Below are 19539 nucleotides of genomic sequence, written 5' to 3' on the forward strand. Positions count from 1 at the left end.
TTAAAATATGTATGTGCATCATTCACCACTATGCATAAACCATCCATCGATCCATCCATCCATCCATCCATCCATCCATCCATCCATCCATCCATCCATCCATCCATCCATCCATCCATCCATCCATCCATCCATCCATCCATCCATCATCAGTCTTCCTTCCTTCCTTCCTTCCTTCCTTCCTTCCTTCCTTCCTTCCTTCCTTCCTTCCTTCCTTCCTTCCTTCCTTCCTTCCTTCCTTCCTTCCTTCCTTCCTTCCTTCCTTCCTTCCTTCCTTCCTTCCTTCCTTCCCACTCCTGACATTCCTTTTCTGAAGATAATTCCTTGCTGTTAGGTGCTGCAACAATAGTCTTTCCCTGCGATGAATTCCCTAAATCAACCCATGGCTACATCAGGAGCTGTATCTCCAGGCACACCAGGCAGTCTCCCTCCATGTTGATCATCATTTTAATCACCAAAGCTGAACCACATGCCTCTTGATTCTTGTTCTGTTTTTGAGATAGGGTCTGAGACAGACGGTGTTTGGGGGCTTCTTGTTTGAGACCAAGAAGGGAATATGAGGCAGAAGGAAGCAGGGGGGGGATGCTGTTGAATGATTCACACCTTAAGGGTGTTCCCTAGCACAGAACGTTTCTGCTTCCTCATTCACTTCTTTGCTTTCTTTCATTTTTTGTTACAAGACATTTCCAGGTTGATTGTCCTGCAGTCTTGAAGCCTGAGGGCCATGGTCTCAAAATCACTGCAAAAAGAGCCTAAATGTTTCTTGGGATGCCAGGCTCATAAGCAATGGGGGCAGTGGGAATAAAGGTGGATGTAACCCACACATATGCTGTGTTTCTGTGAGGGGTGGGGCCATTTTAATAGTATTTGCCCATGTTGGCCTGGGTGAGGCCCAACAAACTATCAGACGCACAAGAGGAGATCAAGGAAAAGCAAAGTCTTGATGACAGGAATGCTCCCTGCACAAGGTGGCAGAGCCGAAGACTGGGTCCACAGCAGACTTTGGAGACCGACCGCAATTTTTTGAATACACGTCAACAATGGCCCCCATCAGCGTGACCAGAGGGAAGCTGTAGTCCCAGAAAGTAGCTTTTCCAAGCTGTAATCCACATGGGTCTTTGTGGATGTAGGAAACGGTCTGGACTGGATCATAGAACTACCATTAGTTCATTCATATCCCTTTTTGCAATTTAAAAAATAATATTCAAGGCAGGTTTTTCCTCATCCCATGAGAAATGTAAGAATTGGTTTTTGAAATCCATTAAAAGGAATAAGTGAAGATTCGGTAAAACACAGGTGCCCCCTTGAATAATAAAAGGTATAACAGTCAAAACAAAAAGTCTTGCAGGTTTTATTCCGCACAAGCCCACAAATCCCCGTCCGGATTGGTCTTGCCTGTGATTTGCCCTCAAGTCCATTCTGACTTTATGGCAACCCCTTCCAAGGGTTTTTTCCAGGTCAAGGTGCCAAATGAAAACCTGTTAGCTTGTAAAATAGCAGGGGACTTTTGGTGGTTTTTGCTGCAGAAGATGAACCTCCTGGGACATTTCTGACTTTAAAAGAAGATTTCAAATGAAGCATTAAACCCCTGTCTCCCTCTCCCTCTCTCTCCCTCTCCCTCTCCCTCTCCCTCTCCCTCTCTCCCCCCCTCTCTCTCACACACACATACACACATGCTTGTTTCTCCTCAAGACTGCACCGAGAATCGCTTACAAAGGCATGCCCTCCATGAGAGGCCATTGTTCGGCCACCGCTGTAGGGCCTTCTGGCTCCCACTCATCTAAGGTGCCTCCAGGTTTGGGCTCATTGTTTAGTCGTTAAGTCGTGTCCGACTCTTTGTGACCCCATGGACCAGAGCATCCTCCTGTCTTCCACGGCCTCCCGGAGTTTGGTCAAAGTCATGTTGGTCGCTTCAATGACACTGTCCATCCATCTCGTCCTCTGCTGTCCCCTTCTCCTCCTCTTGCCTTCACACTTTCAGGTTCAGGCCAAGGACCCCCAATGGCACCCAGAGAGCCCCACCGATCCCTTCTGGACCCGGCAGCTGCTTGGCTATTCCCCGCCCCTCTCGCTCGTCCAGGGCTGCTTCCTTTTGGCAGAGCACGCCACCTCCCGCCACCTGGATGCTCTGTTTGCCTGATTAATGTTCCCATCTTACATCTAAACCGCTCCTCGGGCACACAGGCTCTCAGCTCTGCAGCCGGCGTCCTGCGTCACACAGAACGTGCCCCCGGGTTACTTGTCTGGAAAGCTGTTCTTTAATAGCACGAGGAGCTCCGAGACGATAAAAATAATAAGTAAGGGTTGTCGCCTTAGAGAGAACAGGTGGTGCCATCGCTCAGCCTTATCGTGCAAGAAACATGGAAAACACGGCTGTCTCTGCTTGTGATCCTGCCACCGAGAGGCTTTCCATGCTGCTGGGTTTCCCCGGCAAGCCCCGAGAAATCATCCAAAGCACAGGGACTCAAAAATCGCCCTCTGCCTGAGTCAGGACAGCACCTAAGCAGACACGAAGTTCTTTGCCTTTGCCTGCCTTTCCCTCTGGCTGTCCTTCCCTGCCCTTTGCTTCTTTTCTCCATTCTACCTTCCATGTTTGACATGCATCCTGTAATCTCTTGGGCGATGCTGCTTCCATTCTTCTGCAAAGCCCTTGCCCGTCTGGACGGCCCTGTGTGATAAATACATTGAATAAACACAACATTGTGGTCATTGTCATCCTCGCTGTCTTTCGTGACCGATGGCAGAGGAGCGTTTCCTCCCCTCCTTCACCCGGGTGCCCTCCCAAACAAGCTGCCTTCTGGATCGGGGCCTGCAGAAGCTGCAACTGGGAAAGGAAGTGAACCGTGTTTCTCCTGCCCTGCCCATTAGCTCCAGATTCCTTTTTTCTTTGGTGTCATCAGGCTTTTCACCCTGTAAAGCCTCATGGAAAACCTGGCCAGGGGAAAAGTTCCAGAAGAGATGGGAGGGTGCTACCACTGAAAACGTCCAACTTTCCAGCAGCCATGGACAGAATCGACTGGAGAGAGCCCTCTGGATAAAATGATGATTGATGGGGCAGGTTCCTATGGAAGTAACTGGGGCTTCTGGCAAGGTGTTCTCACCCGGCCTGGCAGTGGTGGAAAGCCGAGAAGATCCATGTTGTTAACCACTCCACTCAGTAGTTCCAGATTTCCTGGAGCAAAATGTCAAACCTGAGAGCCAAACCAAACTGGTCAGATCTGTTTGCTCTATAACCAGGAGATCCATAAAAGACCAAACGCTTGATCTTTACAGAGTCTTGGGCTGTTGCATCATGCGGGTTGGCAGAAAAAAGCCTGCTAATAACAACAACAACAAAAATTAAAAGACCAGTCGATCTTAATTAATGACACCCAGTAAATCAGGAGAGAAACTTCCCTTAGTAGAAGTTGTTAGTACTGATGACATAGCAGTGGAAAGCTGAAAGGGAAGGCTGTCTTCTGCCCCTTTTCATTTTGCTATGCACCAAATGAAGACATGGTGACCCATTTTGCTGCCTGACCTTCCTGGGGGCTAGAAACTTAGTCTGCAAAAGGAAGGCATTCAAAGAGCAATGGCCTCTGCCATCTTCGGCTACCTTTCATGGAATTCTGCAATTTCACATGGCTCTAACTTCACACTGGAGTTTTATAAAACCTCCCTTTTTTAAAAGAGGAGCTACTGTGGTGCTGGAGGAGACTCTTGAGAGTCCCCTGGACTGCAAGGAGAACAAACCTATCCATTCTGAAGGAAATCAACCCTGAGTGCTCACTGGAAGGACAGATCCTGAAGCGGAGGCTCCAATCCTTTGGCCATCTGATGAGAAGAGAAGACTCCTTGGAAAAGACCCTGATGTTGGGAAAGTGTAAAGGCAGGAGGAGAAAGGGGACGACAGAGGACGAGATGGATGGACGGTGTCATCGAAGCTAACAACATGAATTTGACCTAACTCGGAGGCAGCAGTGGAGGACAGGAGGGCCTGGTATGCTCTGGTCCATGGGGTCACAAAGAGTCGGATACAACTAAACAACTAAACAACAACGGTCTGGTCACCTTATCTAACCTCTTTCCTAAAACAATAATAATGCCGCAAAGTATACACACATCTGTCTGCCCAGGCTCATCAGACTCTCAAGATTGGTCAGGTTTGGGGCACCGTCTGAATCCAGAAACATAGGTATTTGGGAGAGCCCATTGGATGCGAAAGCTTGCTGATGCTGCGGAGAAGTGGCTGGGACAGTTTTCCTGTACCATAATTCTGAAATCAGATATCAAAAGAATCCTGTGCTGAAGCCCAGAAACCCAGTCTTCAAACAAAGCAAATAACCTGCTTAAATCCACAGGGGAGAGACGTTCCCCCGGTGACTGTCAGATGCTCTCGCGGTCGTCCAAAGTTTGCCTCTTCCAGTCACAGATTCTCCGTCACTTCTGTTCCTGAGTTCATAGGGTTATCTGGTGGGATGGACCCTGCTCGTAGGAGCTAAACAACTGTGGATCCATGGACGAACCCCGATTTGTATCACACGGGGCACACCTAGGAAAATACTGCGGTCAATGGTATCAAAACCTATGGAGGGATCCAGGAGGAGGAGCACAGGCCACAATCCTGCTGTATTGCTCTGCCAGAGGTATTCCATGACAACAAATCGAGGCTAATCATTTCCAAGCACAAGACCTAAATCCAGATGGGCATGGATCAAGATAACCAGTTTCATCCAAAAACATCTTCAGTGGCTCACCTGTTCTTTCATGGCCTTTCTCTCTCTCTCTCTCTCTCTCTCTCCCCCCGCCCCGCCCCGAGGGACCACACTGCCACCGCCTTGGAGGCAGGAGGGTCCTCCCTGGCGCATGGTGGTAGGTTTCTCCCTCCCCCGGCACACATTCAGTCCCCCGGGCCCAGCTCAAAGAAGGCATAGGTCAGGATACCAGGCGATGCGTTGCACAGATGCAAGAGTTTCGTTGATGAACACAAACAGATCCTACAAAAGATGAGGGGATGCACTGGACAAAACTGGACAGGACATGACAGACTACAGTAATGTCATTGGGAATGAAAGTGACGTTTGCTTCTGCTGCCCTCAGGCTAAACGTACTGTACATATTTACTGGGGAAGAAGGAGCTTTTATGGAACATAAACAGGAAATTGGCTAGATGCTGTTGCTTGCCTCCATGAAATCCATGCGCCTCGTTACATTAACATTTGGATGCATCCCCATTGATCCATCGGCTCTGCTCTAGTTGGGGCAATGAGTTGCATTTAGTCCCAAATATTCGAGAAAGGAAACAAATAATAATCAAACGAGCGTTTGTCAACACGTGCACGTCTGGTCAACCGCTGATGACTCATAAAACAATTTTAAAGATAAAGTGGAGAGAAAGGGTGCTGTGGGGAGCCGCCGCAGCCCAACAGATGACGCCCAAACCACAGCAGTCACTCATCTGGGGACTTTGTGGCTTCCCCAGGGGTTGCCAGGCAGCGGAAGAGGGGGTGAACGGCAGGGCATGTAATTTGGAGCAGATGTTTGGCCCAAGTTGCACCTCTGGAGAAACACACAAGGGCCATGGAGACACCCGTTTAGGTGAAGAGACTGCGTGGATCTGCTGATACCAAGTACTTGTGGGGTGTGCTTGTTTTGTTGTTGTTTCCTTTTAAAACGGCCACAAAGACTCCGTCATCCCCACCGGCATCCCCTCCCTTCCTCTGCGCAATCGGTCTGAGGTGGCTGCCTTGCCTGTCTCTTGTCTTTATCCTCAGCTAAGTGGCAGAACGCAAGCATTTGCATTTAAAAGGGAGCCCTGATAGCTTTTCTTTTGTCCAAACCACCGTCTCTTGGTTCTCTGTTTAATATCAACTGAAGTGATCTCTCTCTCTCTCTTCCATCAAGCCTTTATGCACAGCCTCAGAGTCCTATTTATTTTTGCAAAAGAAACTCACCGATGTCTAATTGGATGCCCGAATGCAGCAGCGGGTTGCACTTGAGGAAAGGGAACCCCAGGGTGGGTAAAGCTGGATTTGGACACGGAAGCCGTGAAGCCATGTTCCTTTTGAACCCTTGAAGCTATTATAGTAGAAGCCATGAATGGGCTTCTTGGCAGTCCTGGCACATCGTGGCTAAACTGGAGGTGGGTGGGTTTCGGCTGGATAAAGGTTGGGGAGTTGAGCCCTCAAGAACCGTCCAGCGCTTGCTCCACCTGGCCACTTTTGGATGCTTGTGGCAGGCTAGGCGATCTTAGTCGGGGTCCCTTGCCATTGCAAATGTTCTTCCCTTTGCCGTGTGGCAGAGCCTCCCTTTAAATCTTCCCATAGATCAAGACAACCCGATGGTTCCAAATGCAGAGTCCTCATCTCCAAACGGCTTGGGCCCAAACTGTCTCAAGGAGTACATCTGCCTTTATGAGACTTGTTGTTGTTTAGTCGTTAAGGCGTGTCCAACTCTTCGTGACCCTACGGACCAGAGCACACCAGGCCCTCCTGTCTTCCACTGCCTCCTAGAGTTGGGTACCAAATTCACGATGGTGGCTTCGATGACCCTGTCCAACCACCTCGTCCTCTGTCGTCCCCTTCTCCTCTTGCCTTCACATTTGCCCAACATCAGGCTCTTTTCCAGGGAGTCTTCCCTTCTCATGAGATGGCCAAAGGATTGGAGCCTCAGCTTCAGGATCTGTCCTTCCAGTGAGCACTCTTGGGTTGATTTCCTTCAGAATTTATGAGACTAGCCAGGACCTGGAGCTCCGGCTCACTCAGCAGCAATGGGCAGGAGTGACTCGCAGGCCGCACTTTGCCCAGGTCTACTCTAGTGTCTTGGTCTGGTGAGAGCAGTGGTTGTACAACATCTGGAGGGCTGCACGTTGCCCCTCTCCTGTCCTGGAATCATTTCGGTCCCATGGCTTGCCTAGGAAGGCTGGATGTGTCCCCACCGTGGCAACCTGGACAACCAAGCTTGGCCGGGATGGACGGCGAACCTTGGCAGAGAAGGGGCAGCTGGGGAGAAGCTGCCAAACTCGGTTTCTGTCCCTTCTGCTCTTCCAAAGAGAGAGGAGGGTCGCGCTGGTGGATTATTTGCTACCTAGAGAGTCCTCAAAACTAGGTTTACGGGTGCTGGGGACTTTATGAGGGATTTCTGAGCGCAGTCCCCAAAGAGTGGCCCATGGAGGGGAAGCGCAGGTGTGGGGGGATGTGGGACACAAAGGTTCACGGATCTGCCCCTTCAGCCTGCCGTTTTCTTTTGAGGGAGAGCAGAGCAAAGAGTGCGAATGAGCCTGTCGCAGATGACGCATGGGGTCAGTTTCAGGATAACGGAGCTTGTTTATAATATGGGTGATGCTACAAGGAATCTAGACCTTCAGAGGAGATGGGTGTCGCCTCCCCCTCAGGTGTGGAAGGGGCATTACCGAAATGTGGCCAGTCTGGCTGTGCTGGAGATACACTGGGTGGCCCAGGCAGACGGCGGGGGAGGGGGGAGTGGCAGCTCATCCTTCACTCCCAAGTCTAATCGAATTCCCAGTTCTGGAAATTGGATAAACAGTCAGGCCATTTGATTTCAGGCAGCGATTTCTGCCACCGTCTTCCAAGCATTTATCCTCATCCTCGTCTCCTCTGCCGAACGGTTACCCCCCCCCGAAAGGCCAGTCGCCTTGGGTGGAGGGTGTGAACCAAGGGAAGGGACTCTCCTTTCCTGCTGCAGTGCCAGCCCCCCAGAGCTGTTCTAAATAGGGTGGAAAACTTGGTAGCACATTCCCAGATTGCAGCACCTTGCAGGTAATGGGGAGGAGGGCTCTTGTTTCTTAGATGCTTCAAGGAAGCTGCCTGCTATACTCTGCCAGGAGAGCCCGTTTGTCCATTTCGACCCCTTTTGTCCAGGTGGCAGCTGCTTTTAGAGCCTCTTTTGCCCGCTGTCTGCTCCTTTCTTTAACTGGAGGGGCTGGGACTGAGGATGTGGGACAGGCTGTGTTTGGAGCAAGGGTCTCCTCCCTCCGTCTTCCCCATGGAAAGTTCTTTGTAGGTGGTAAACAAGCACAGTGGTGCCTTGCTTAACGAGGATAATCCGTTCCAGCGAAATCGCTGTAGAGCGAAATCGTCGTCAAGCGAAATAAAAAATCCCATTGAAACGCATTGAAAACCCGTTTAATGCGTTCCAATGGGCTGAAAAACTCAACGTCCAGCGAAGATCCTCCATAGGGGTGGCCATTTTTGGTGCCTGTAAAGCGAGGAATCCGTCCAAAAACACAGCGGGCAGCCATTTTACACAGCGGGCGGCCATTTTGAAGCCACCAATCAGCTGTTTTAAAAAGTCGTAATGCGAAGAATCGGTTCCCAAAGCAGGGAACCAATCATCGCAAAGTGGATTTTGCCTATTAAAACATTGTTTTGCGATCTCAAAAGTGATTGCAAAACAGTCATCGTATAGCAATTTCATCATTTAATGAGGCAATTGTTAAGCGAGGAACCACTATATATAAAGGAAAGTCGGCTACCTCCTGTTGAAGGTATCCATCTGCTTCAACAACAACAACAACAAAAACCAAGAGTCTTGTAGCATCTCTAAGGCCAACTTGTTTTTATTTTTCATCAGCTTTTGCAATGAAGTGTGCTTGGATATACAAACTGATGGAAAAAAGTGAAAACCAGCTTGTCTCAAAGATACTACGAGATGCCCGGCTTCTCTTGTCCTACAACAGACTAACATGGCTACTGGTTAGATTACTGTGCAACATTGTGCATTTGCCCACAATGACAATGTCTTAATTCCTTTCCTCAACAAGCAACCTTTGGTTTTCTTGCAATCTGACCGGTCTGTTTCTTCTTTCTGTAATTGCCCGTTATTGCCAGGGAGCCTTTGCTTCTGTTATTCTCTGTGTTTCTGCATTCCAGGTCAAGTGGCAGAAGGACGACATGGACAATAACTTGAACTTCTTTTCAGTTTCCTCTGATGGACGCATCGTGTCTTGGACGCTGGTTAAGGTAACTCATTCCTCCCACCCTTAACTGCCCTTGAGCAAGGAGAGCCACAGGGAGAGGGGCCTGGTGCTTTTCTATCCTTTGTCTTGTGTTAGATTCCAGTATAAGGTAAACTGCATTGGTGGTCTGGTAGATACCAATGGCACCGTCCTCCATGAGGCTTACCATTTGTAATGGCAAATCTCTCTTTAGGCAGGCATTCTGTACACATTTATGTATGTTACGTTGCATTTCATCGGGTTGATTCTATCTTACAGCGATCCTATGAATGAATGATCTCCGAAAGATCCTAACAGTAAAAACTCTACTCAGCTCTTGCCCAACCCAAGGCCGTTGAGTCAACCCATCTTACGTTAGGACTTCCTCCTTTCTTACTGCTTTTTAAATTACCCAGCATTATTGTCTTTTCCTATGAGCCCTGTCTTCTCATGGTGCTTTCAAACTATGGCAGCCTCAGTGTGATCATTCCCTCTTTTAGTGAGAATTCAGGCTTGATTTGCTCTAGGACCTGCTTCCTTGTATTTTTGGCAAACCATGGTCTCCACATTTTAAATGAACAGTTTCCCAGGCTGGTCCCTCTCTTGGGAGGTGCGTTGGAGAATCAAACTCCCGGCCTCTGGCTCTGCAGTCTGAGGGACAACTCACTAAGCAATCCAGCCAGCTGTTCTCTTATATAAGACAACACAGTGAGGAACACCGATGGGGCTGGGCCAGTTCGTGCAGACCAGCAGGAAGGTGGCTTGCTCACTTAGATCTTGTCCAAAGCTGTGGCTAAAGGCTGGCTTGCAGGATCAGGTACTCGTAAGAACTCTTTCAGTCTCCCATTACCATCACAACTGTGATTTTTAGTTGTATGAGATTTAGTCACAGTAGAATGGTCTCAAGACCAGATGGGCGGGGTATAAAAAATAATAATAAATAAAAGTAGAGTTCCGTGTTCTTTACTGGAGCGCCATTTTCCTTCCCGATTTTTCTCCTGGTTCCTTGCTGGTTCATCAAGCTTCAGCAGCTTGCCTTTAAGTCCTCCAGGCTGGTCCCCATCTTGGCTGTCCTTCTGCAAGCGGGCAAAGACCTTTCTCTTCAGGCAAGCCTTCCCTCAGTCACCAGCTTACCTGTGTGTGATTTTTAGATAGACTGTTATACATTGCTGCTTTGACTGGATTGTTTAGTGCTACTTGTTTTTCCGTTTCTCAGAGGAGGATGGTATACATATTTGTATATTTATTGTTGTTTGCTTTAATATTGCCTTTTATTGATTGAAGATGCCTCTTTATACTTGTTGTCCTGCACTTGAAATATTCTCTTTTAATATTGTAAGCTGCCTTGGGGGTCCCTTCAAGGAGAAGGGGGAGGTAGAAATATTTTAAATAAATAAATAAAATAAATAAATTGATGGACAGCTATTCCCATCATACGTCATTGCTGACCAGGCTGGCTGTCGCAAATGGGAGATGGAATTCAACAACCTCATAGCTGTCCATAGCAGTGCCAGGTTTTCTTCTTGTGAAGGTTCTCCAGATGGGAATCCAGATTCTGAATGTGGCCGGCTTCAGCTTTCAGAGGTCAACTGCCCCGCTGGCTGCATTGTCAACACCGAAACATGGTGTGCTTTTTGAATCTGTATTTGATCTCACCCGTCTGGCCAAGGCTTGCTTCCCCCCCCCCCCGCCGCCCTTGAGGCGCCTGTGAACATCCCTTGGACAACTCAGGCTTGCAGCTTTCTGGCTCCACGGCTGAGTCCCAGGGATATCTAATTCACTCTTTGTTCTTCTGTTCTTTTCACCTTCACAAAAGCCTCTCCTCTCCTTTCCAACTCCCCATTGTGTGAAGTCATTCAGATTCTTGGAGCAGGATCCAAAAATAGAGATGGAGGGGTGGGGAGTCCTTTTTATGCAGTCTCTGCTCATCACCTGGGCTTCCTCAAGCATTTCTCATAGGAGGGGAACTGAGAACATAAAGCTGTATTTTCCCATTTCCTTGATGACAAACTTTGAAAACACAACCGCACTTTTGGGGATCAGTTCCTAGGCCTTAGCTCAGCTCGCGGTAGTCCTTATACCCAGCCCATTTGTCTTCTGGCATGGCATCCAACCCACTCAACCCGAGCTGTCTTCTATAAGAAGAAGAGGAAAGATGGTCCTTTAATGATGATGTCTGTTTTGTGTCTTAATTCTGTGATTGTAAGACCTTTATGGGGGCCACTGGGTACCCAGATGTTCTGGGACTAAAACTTACAGAAGCCTTCCCCACTAGCTGGGCTGGCCATGACTTCTGGGAGTTGTAGTCAAAGAACATCTGGGGACCCAAACTTGGAAGCCCCTCCTCATGAAGCACATGGAATTATGCTAGCAAGACACCTCTGGGAGCAAATCTATCTATGATATGTCAGCTGTGTAATACTTCTTCTCCTTTTCTCCTTTTCTCCTGCCAGAGGTTGGATGTCCTCATGGCTATTTTAACTTAGGACGCTGCATCTCTGAAGAATGATGTTGTCTTGCATCCAACCCAGTTTTCAAAGTTTTTTTGTGTGTGCGGCTAAGCCATTCTGCTTCCTGCACTTCTTCTCCCAAATCCTATTTATTTTATCTTAAATTATCAGACTGTAACAATCTGTACTTTTTCTTTCTGTTTACATGACTGAATTTAATAGGTTGCGTGGTTACTGGGGGGGAAAACAGGACTTCAACAGACGCAGAGGTTTTAAAAGGTTGTAAAAACATTCGGGAGGTCTAGGAAAGACCTTGTCCATTTAAGTTCAATGTGTTATCTTGTGTGCTGTCAAGTCATTTCCGATTTATGGTGACCTATGAATTTGTAACCTATAACAAGTTCTGTTGCCAACACCCCTTGTTCAGCTGTTGCAGAGTGCAGTGGTTCATTTTAGTAAGTCAACCTATTTCTTATATATATATAGCATGTAATGTGAGCTTGTTGAAGGCAACAGGAAAAGAGGAAGAGCAAATAAGAGATAGGTTGACTTACTAAAGTGAATACAGCCACCCCACTTTTTAAAAACTAAGATATGAGATCCTAAGCATACTTACCCAGAAATAAATCCTAATGGACCTCTGAATCAACATGCAGAGGACTGGGAAGTTAATATTCTAAGTGATTCTGGGTCATTTCATGAGGTTATTTTAAGTCACTTCCTTTCCAAGATTTTTCACTGCCTCAAGTGCCTCCATTGGGAGAGACTTGGGGAATGCAGGTGATATCAGGAGGAGGATGTCAAAATGGGTATATCAGTTTCTTCAACTAAACCCCCATCCCCCAGAAAAACGCGCGCCCTAGGCAGAGGTTAAAGAACCCCTTTTTGCAAGTATGAAAAGGAACAGGAGGGCTTTCCATTCTCAGAAGGTGATTCATCTGACCCCCAGCCCTCTGGCAGAAGAGCAAGGCTCATTTTCCTTTTTTTTTTCCTAGAGAAAAGTCTGTGCAAAAACGGCCCTTCGGACCGGCACCAAAGCACAGAGCTGCGAATGACTCAGGGGGTGCTTGAAATACGACTGAGTGGGACACGCAGAGCCTGATCTCTGATCTCTTCTCTGTCCAACAGAACGAGCTGGTTCACACCGATGTCATCAAACTGCTGGTGGAAGGAACGACCCTGGAAGGGCCCGAGGGGCTCCAGCTGCAGACCATCGGTACAGCCCCAACTGACTGCTGCATTTTTTAGATCGTCTTTCGTAGGGCCGGGGGCTGGGGGGGTTGCTGTCAAGTAAGCATGCATAGAACGGTCTTGGAGGGGGGGGCTCCTCCAGTGGGCACCTTGTACAAGCAGCAGGTGAGCCTCGCCGGACTGTAAGGCCTTCACCTCTCAGGAGGAAATGAAACCTTGCCTTGGAGTTCTCTCATTGACGTGGCGAGAGACAGCTTCCTCCTGGTCCAAGCCCTACATGAAGGATGCTCCCTAAGCTCTGGAAATGAAAGGTCTGGTACCCCAGGGGTCATGTTTTGCTCCCTTGATCAGCAGCATACTGTCTTTTTCCATGTATAAAATGACACTTTTTCCTAAAATAATTAGAGGGAAAATTGAGGGTCATTTTATACACGGAAGTAAGGGGGTTTCTCTTTCCTCGGAATAAAGTGGAGGGGGAAAGCAATTCCTGCTTTCCTTCTATACTTTCTTTGCAAAAAGCTGCTTTCCCCTTCCACTTTTGTTGCAAAAAATGGAGAGGGAAAGCAGCTTTTTGCAACGAAAGTGGAGGAGGAAAGCAGGAATCAGCTTCCCCCTCCTCTTTCTTGCAAAGAAAGAAATTTTGAGTTAAAAAAGGGGTGTGTGTGTGTGTGTATCTTATACATGGGGTGTCTTATACATGGAAAAATACGGTATTTAGTATCCCTTTTCCAGAACAGTTTCCTTTAGCGGGGTGCAAATGGACATTGAAGACTTACTGGCAGAAATCCGGTCACTTAGTGTAGTCAAGCACACTAGAACAGGCTCATTGGATCGGTGATGATTTGGCGAGTCATCTCCTCTCAAAGTTCCATTGAGCCAAATGGGCTTACTCTAGTGCAACCTACTGTGTTCAGCAACAGGATTTCAGCCAGGCTGTCTGAAATCTGTGTCCTGGAAGTGGCAGTGTTCGGAGGGGCCAGGAATGAGAAATGCAAATGGGAGATGAAATTCAACAACCCCATGCTTGAAAGACAGAATGACTGCCAGCTTTGCCCTCCAACGGCCCCACTCAGCTTTGGCAAAGCCTCTGTTTAGCACAGCTGGATCAAAACGGCTCGGTTTTCTTCCTGGCCTGAAAGCGCAGCTCCTTTTGTTTGACTTTCTGGCAAGACTGTAGTCATTCAGACGTCCGGTGGCCAAACGCAGGGGCGAGTGTTCCCAACCTAGGCAAGTGGCTGTTTCATCTGTGGGAACTTCTTTCGTAAAAGAACACGTTGAATAGTTAGCACGCACACCCTTGGAAAATGGTGCGCCAGCAGTGCTTACAAGGAGAAGGCAAACAAGAAACCTGGCTTTGGACCCGGATCTCTGAAAGAGGGCCACTCCCAGTATAAACCTTTTCCGAGCACTAAGATGTCCTTGGGGGGGGGGCTCCTGCTCTGCATCCCACCATTGAGAAAAGTCCATTATGTGCAGGTGCAGGGGAGGGCTTTTCCTGCCAACCGTGGCACGCCCTCCCCTTGGAGGCTGGATCGGCACCGACATTGGCATCATTTCCGTGCCAAGTCAAGATGAATGTATTTATTTAAGCCTTTGGGGGGGTTTGGAGGATCATGGCCTGCGCGGGTTATAGTACAACGGTTTAAATCTTTTGAATGTTTTGCTGCTTGATACTTTTAAATTGTTTCAAGTATCTTATGTTTTAAAATTGTTTGTAGCCCGCCATGAGCTCCTGTGATATATATAGTGGGCTATACACATATACACACTGCCGGGAGGCAGCGGAAGACAGCAGGGCCTGGCGTGCTCTAGTCCATGGGGTCACGAAGAGTTGGACACGACTTAACAACTAAACAACAACATACAGATTTAGATAAAAATAAATGCATAAAAAAGGCAAAGAGGGTTGTTTTGCTTTCACACCTCGTTGCTTGATTTGTACACTCTTGTGCTTTCCAAACAGGCTGTGGGACCTCCTTCGACTTTCACAAGAAGATTGATTACTTGTTTCTCGTGGGCACGGAGGAAGGCAAAATCTACAAGGTAAGGGCCTTCCTGGCTCCGACAATGGGACAAGGGGTATTTCCCACCCCAGAAGCTGCTCTGAAAGTCTGCTGTGTTGCTGTTTGCATGTTGTGATGTGTAATGCAGTCAGTCCGGTCGTTTGGAAGTGTGTATGGCAAACATACCCTGGGCAGTATAGAAATGAATGAATGAATGAATGAAACGAACAAACGAACAAACGAACAAACTAACAAACTAACAAGTTAGTTAGTTAGTTAGTTAGTTAGTTAGTTAGTTAGTTAGTTAGTTAGTTAGTTAGTTAGTTAGTTAGTTAGTTAGTTAGTTAGTTAGTTAGTTAGTAGGCATCCTTCAGTCTCGAGAGACGATGGTAATGTGCTCTGTATGGAGGTCTTGGAACGGCGTCTGGTGTGGCTGAGAAGGCGAATTCAAGGGTGACACAATCCCTTCCACACTGAAGACAAATACAAACTGTCCCCTGTCCAGCTCCCTGATTTGGCTGGTTTCGGGACTGCCTCTTTGCCTCGGCCTGCTGGACAAGGGTCTCTTCAAATTGGGAGAGGTCGTGATGCACCGCCTGCCTCCAGGCTGAACGGTCAGAGGTCAAGGCTTCCCATCTGTTGAGGTCCCTTTCTAAGGCCTTCAGATCCCACTTGCAGATATCCTTGTATCACAGCTGATAAAAGTATTTTGGAAGTTTAAACAAATAATGTGTAGAGCCTTTTAACAGCATAAGTAAAACATGTATACAAGTAAAGAATGCCTGGAATCCTGCTTAGTATGGGCATAATTTGAGGTTACACTCATGTTAACAAATACAATCTGTCCCCTGTCCAGCTCCCTGATTTGGCTGGTTTCGGGACCACCTCTTTGCTTCGGCCTGCTGAACAACTAACTAACTAACTAACTAACTAACTAACTAACTAACTAACTAACTAACTAACTAACTAACTAACTAACTAAATAAATAAATAAATAAATAAATAAATAAATAAATAAATAAATAAATAAATAAATAAATAAATAAATAAATGTTAAAAACGGAATGCTGCCATGATATAGTGAAGATGTTGTATTGACTGAGTTTCGGAAAAAACTTTCCCCTCTAGGCTGCAGTGGCTTGTGTATAAAATAAACAGTATATTTGCTTATTCTATTTATTTATTAAGCAAATTCATAACATCTGCATAAAAAGAACTTTAAAAATGTCAAAGCCACGTAACAACTGAGGCAAGACAGAACCTGGGATCTGAAAGACCAAAATTGCTTCTCTTAAAGGGGCAGGATGGGTCCATCTCATTAGGAAGACCTGTGGACCACCATCATCTGGTTTGCACCAAACTGTATTGACCGTGATCCAAACAGCGATCGACAGGGCAGGCCCTTATAACACGGGAGAGCTGGCAACAGGCTGCTGTGAGGCTGGGGGCTAAAAAGGCCCTGGGCTGATGCAGAGAGCAAGAGGCACAACAGGCTGGGGACAGATGGAAAGAGTTCGGTGTGGCTGGGTGCCTCCACATTGCTGCCAACTTATGAGAACGATGGCCTCCTGTCACTAACCAACCTGCTCAGGTCCTGCAGGGTCCTCAGAGAGCAACCAGTTCATACATTGATGTCTACACTGCTGGTCCTGGGTGAAGAACCTTTGGGTGCAAGATCCGTTTGGCACAAGGGATGTTTCCAAAACTCATAGCAGCAGGAGGCGGTGTGTGGTCTCTCGGTGATTCTACAAGACGAGCTCAATGTGTTGTCTATTCATGAAAGCCCAGCTCCGTTGCAGGGTTCAACAATACCCAATAAATCAAACGCTTTGTCAAGCCCTTCAAGAAATGAAATATCTCAAACAAAGGAGGCCTGGAGTTACTTTACCAAGCTCTTTCGCCCCACAGAGATTTAAAGACTTACTAAGAGAAAGGAAAATGTGAAGGCAAGAGGAGAAGGGGACGACAGAGGACAAGATGGAGGGACAGGGTCATTGAAGCGACCAACATGAATTTGATCAAACTCCAGGAGGCAGTGGAAGACAGGAGGGCTGGCGTGTGCTCTGGTCCATGGGGTCATGAAGAGTTGGACATGACTAAACAATAACAAAGAGAAAGGAGTCATGGCCAAAGCTAAGTTGTCATTATAGCTTTTTAAAGAAGCCTATTAAAAGAGAGCACTGTTGCCTTTGAAGCTGGCCAGCAATCAGCCTGATAATGTGTTAATTTTTAGCCGTTGAAAAATTGTGGCAAATTTCCAAATGCAGCTTCGTTAATAGCATTTTGGAAGCCAAGAAGTCATTATCTTAATTACACCCAGGCCTATCTGCTGCCCTTCTCTGCAGATAAATTGTTTCTGCATTAATGCTTACGTGCGGCACTAAACAGCCTCCGTTCGAGAGGCACCTTCTGCTGACCGATCTGTGCCCCGCTGTAGAACCTTTTGCAGTGGGAGCTGCAAGCGGGCATTTCCAGGAAAAAGCAGAAGAGCCGCCACATTGTGAACAGAAGCCGCACGGAAACAAGGGCCTGTGAATGGACAGCCCAGCAGGCAACCGGGATGCAAATTCATGGCTCTGGCACTCCCTCAGCGCTAGTCTAGGTCCAAAAGACTTTGGCGAAGTGTGTGGCCATCAGCCTCTATTCCTCAGCTTTCAAGCCGGATAAATAAAGAGGGATCACACAAGCAGATCCTAAGAACAATTGGGGAGCAAATGGAGCCTCCCAGAATAGACTTTGGTCTAGATGGGTGGGGTATAAATAAATATGTAAATAAATAAATAAATAAATAAATAAAGTAAGTAAGTAAGTAAGTAAGTAAGTAAATAAGTAAGTAAGTAAGTAAGTAAGTAAGTAAGTAGGGTGGGTGGGTGGGTGTTTGGGTAGGTAGGTAGGTAGGTAGGTAGGTAGGTAGGTAGGTAGGTAGGTAGGTAGGTAGGTAGGTAGGTAGGTAGGTAGGTAGGTAGGTAGGTAGGTAGGTAGGTAGGTAGACAGACAGACAGACAGACAGACAGACAGACAGACAGACAGACAGACAGACAGATAGATAGATAGATAGATAGATAGATAGATAGATAGATAGATAGATAGATAGATAGATCCTGGAAAAGTTGCTTTTTCGGATGGCCACCTCACCAAACCACCCAGCTCACTGTGGGCAGTGTGTCTGGGTGCCTTGGTGTCTGCTTGGCCCGTGGTGGGGGTGGTCACATGTTTTTTTTGGGGGGGGGACAATAGTTTTGCTTTTGAAAAGCCCACATCTGATTTAAAGATAGAGGAGTCAAAGGAAGGAGCCTTGGAACATGGGCAGCCAAACTGCCAGGAGCCCCTGGACGGCAAACACAGGGATCTGCCGGATCATTGTCTTTCCCACTGGGGAAGGAGACATTGCAACTCTGTTGAAATGGCAAGAATATTTATTGCTGCACAAGCATGCTGCAGGAGATACTGTGCGACAGCAGGATGGTGTTCCATAAGCCAAGTCAGAAAATAAGGGTGCCCCAAACAAAAAATTATGACTTTGAATGTGGACCTCAGAACAGCACTGTCTTTGGCACCGCTGTAGCAGACCGTCTGCTCTTGCTCTGTGCCAAATTTGGGAAGGTTTGGGCAAAGCGGCTCTGAGTTATGATTTTTTTTAAAAATAAAGCCATTTTACCCCCATCCCCCTTTAGAGACATTTGTTGAAAAACAGCCCTGACCATTGCTTTGTGTTTGGATGAGAAGTGATTAATTGATGGAAAAAAAGGAGTCCGTTTCTGGGGTTTTCCCTTAAGTGATGTCACTTTGTGAATAGCCGTTAAGCCGAAGAGGGTATCCTGTAGACTAGCGGTCGACAACCGTTTTAGCCCCGCGGACCGGCTGGGGGAGGCGGGGCACCCCCTGCACTCATGCGCATACACGAAGGAGCGTGTGCACTTGTGTGCATGCGCAAAGGGCGGCACAGTGCTTGTGCGGGCTATGTGTGTAGGGGGAGTGCGTGGGGATGGGGTGGGGGGGAGGTCTCTCTCCGCGGCCAGGTCTGGCTCAGGCCATGGACCGGCACCGGGTGCAGACCAGGGGTTGGGGACCTCTGCTGTAGACCATCTTAACTGCTGCTATTGGTATTGTCAGCATTTAGGCTGCCCTTTGCTGTGTCCAGTTTGGCCTCCTTTTTTCCTGCTGGCAAGGTGGGCACAATATTGTGCAGCAATACTGGGCCGTTTTTTGGCTTTTTGAATCATGGGTGCAGATGCTCAATATCCCACATTCATAAACCAGAGGGTGTTTTTTTTTTTAATAGAATTTCTAAATTTGCATTTGTGCATGTAAATTAATAATGAATCATTTTCTGCTGTCCTGTCAATTCTGAGCTTTGGTGACCTTTTCCAGAGTTTCCTAGGTATAGAGTACTCAGACGTGATTTACCTTTCTCTTCTTCAGAGGGGGGGTTTCTCTGGCCCTAAAGAGTCGAAACACATCCTTGACCAAGTCAAACATCTTCCATCTCCTGTTAAGCTGCCCATGACCTGCCTGTGCATCTCTTTCCCGCTTGAAAGGAAAGTGGAGGAAGGAAAAAAAAACGTTCTTGTTTCAAGGCATCATCGAGTATGATGGAGTGTTGTCACTTCATCGATGCACTTACCTCCAGGGCCAGGAGCTCAGTCTCTCAGGAGGATGTCCGCTACAGCTGGACATTTGTAAACTTTCAGGAACACTAGAACAGCCAGTACATCCAGGCAGGCCCATGCGTCATCAGAACCATGACGATTTCGCTGGGAAAATGTGTTTTCTTTTTATCAAGGATCTAATCATGTTGCTTTTCTGGCCGAGAGCTGCCGCTGGAAAGAGTGCCCTTTTAAAGATCTGGGGTTCATCCAGCACTTGCGGTTGTCTCGGTATCCAGATATTAGGTTTGAATCTCTGTGATCCTTCAGCTGCCGCTCAGAACGTCTGTGGCCAAATGATTCCGTTTCATTCA

At 47.5% G+C, this 19539-nt stretch overlaps 1 protein-coding gene across 3 annotated transcripts in view; it reads left to right on the forward strand.

Annotated features, from left to right (window-relative positions):
- The window catches only part of DNAI1 (dynein axonemal intermediate chain 1), a 161074-nt gene that overhangs the window by 72174 nt on the left and 69361 nt on the right, over window positions 1-19539 (forward strand). For all 3 annotated transcript variants that reach the window (XM_078384177.1, XM_072993016.2, XM_072993017.2), the window contains exons 14-16: window positions 8871-8960; window positions 12514-12601; window positions 14540-14619. In XM_078384177.1, the coding sequence (XP_078240303.1) occupies window positions 8871-8960; window positions 12514-12601; window positions 14540-14619 (258 nt within the window). The remainder of the gene's footprint in view (window positions 1-8870; window positions 8961-12513; window positions 12602-14539; window positions 14620-19539) is intronic.

The sequence above is a fragment of the Pogona vitticeps genome, chromosome 2 (genome assembly GCF_051106095.1).
Source record: "Pogona vitticeps strain Pit_001003342236 chromosome 2, PviZW2.1, whole genome shotgun sequence".
NCBI lineage: Eukaryota > Metazoa > Chordata > Lepidosauria > Squamata > Agamidae > Pogona > Pogona vitticeps.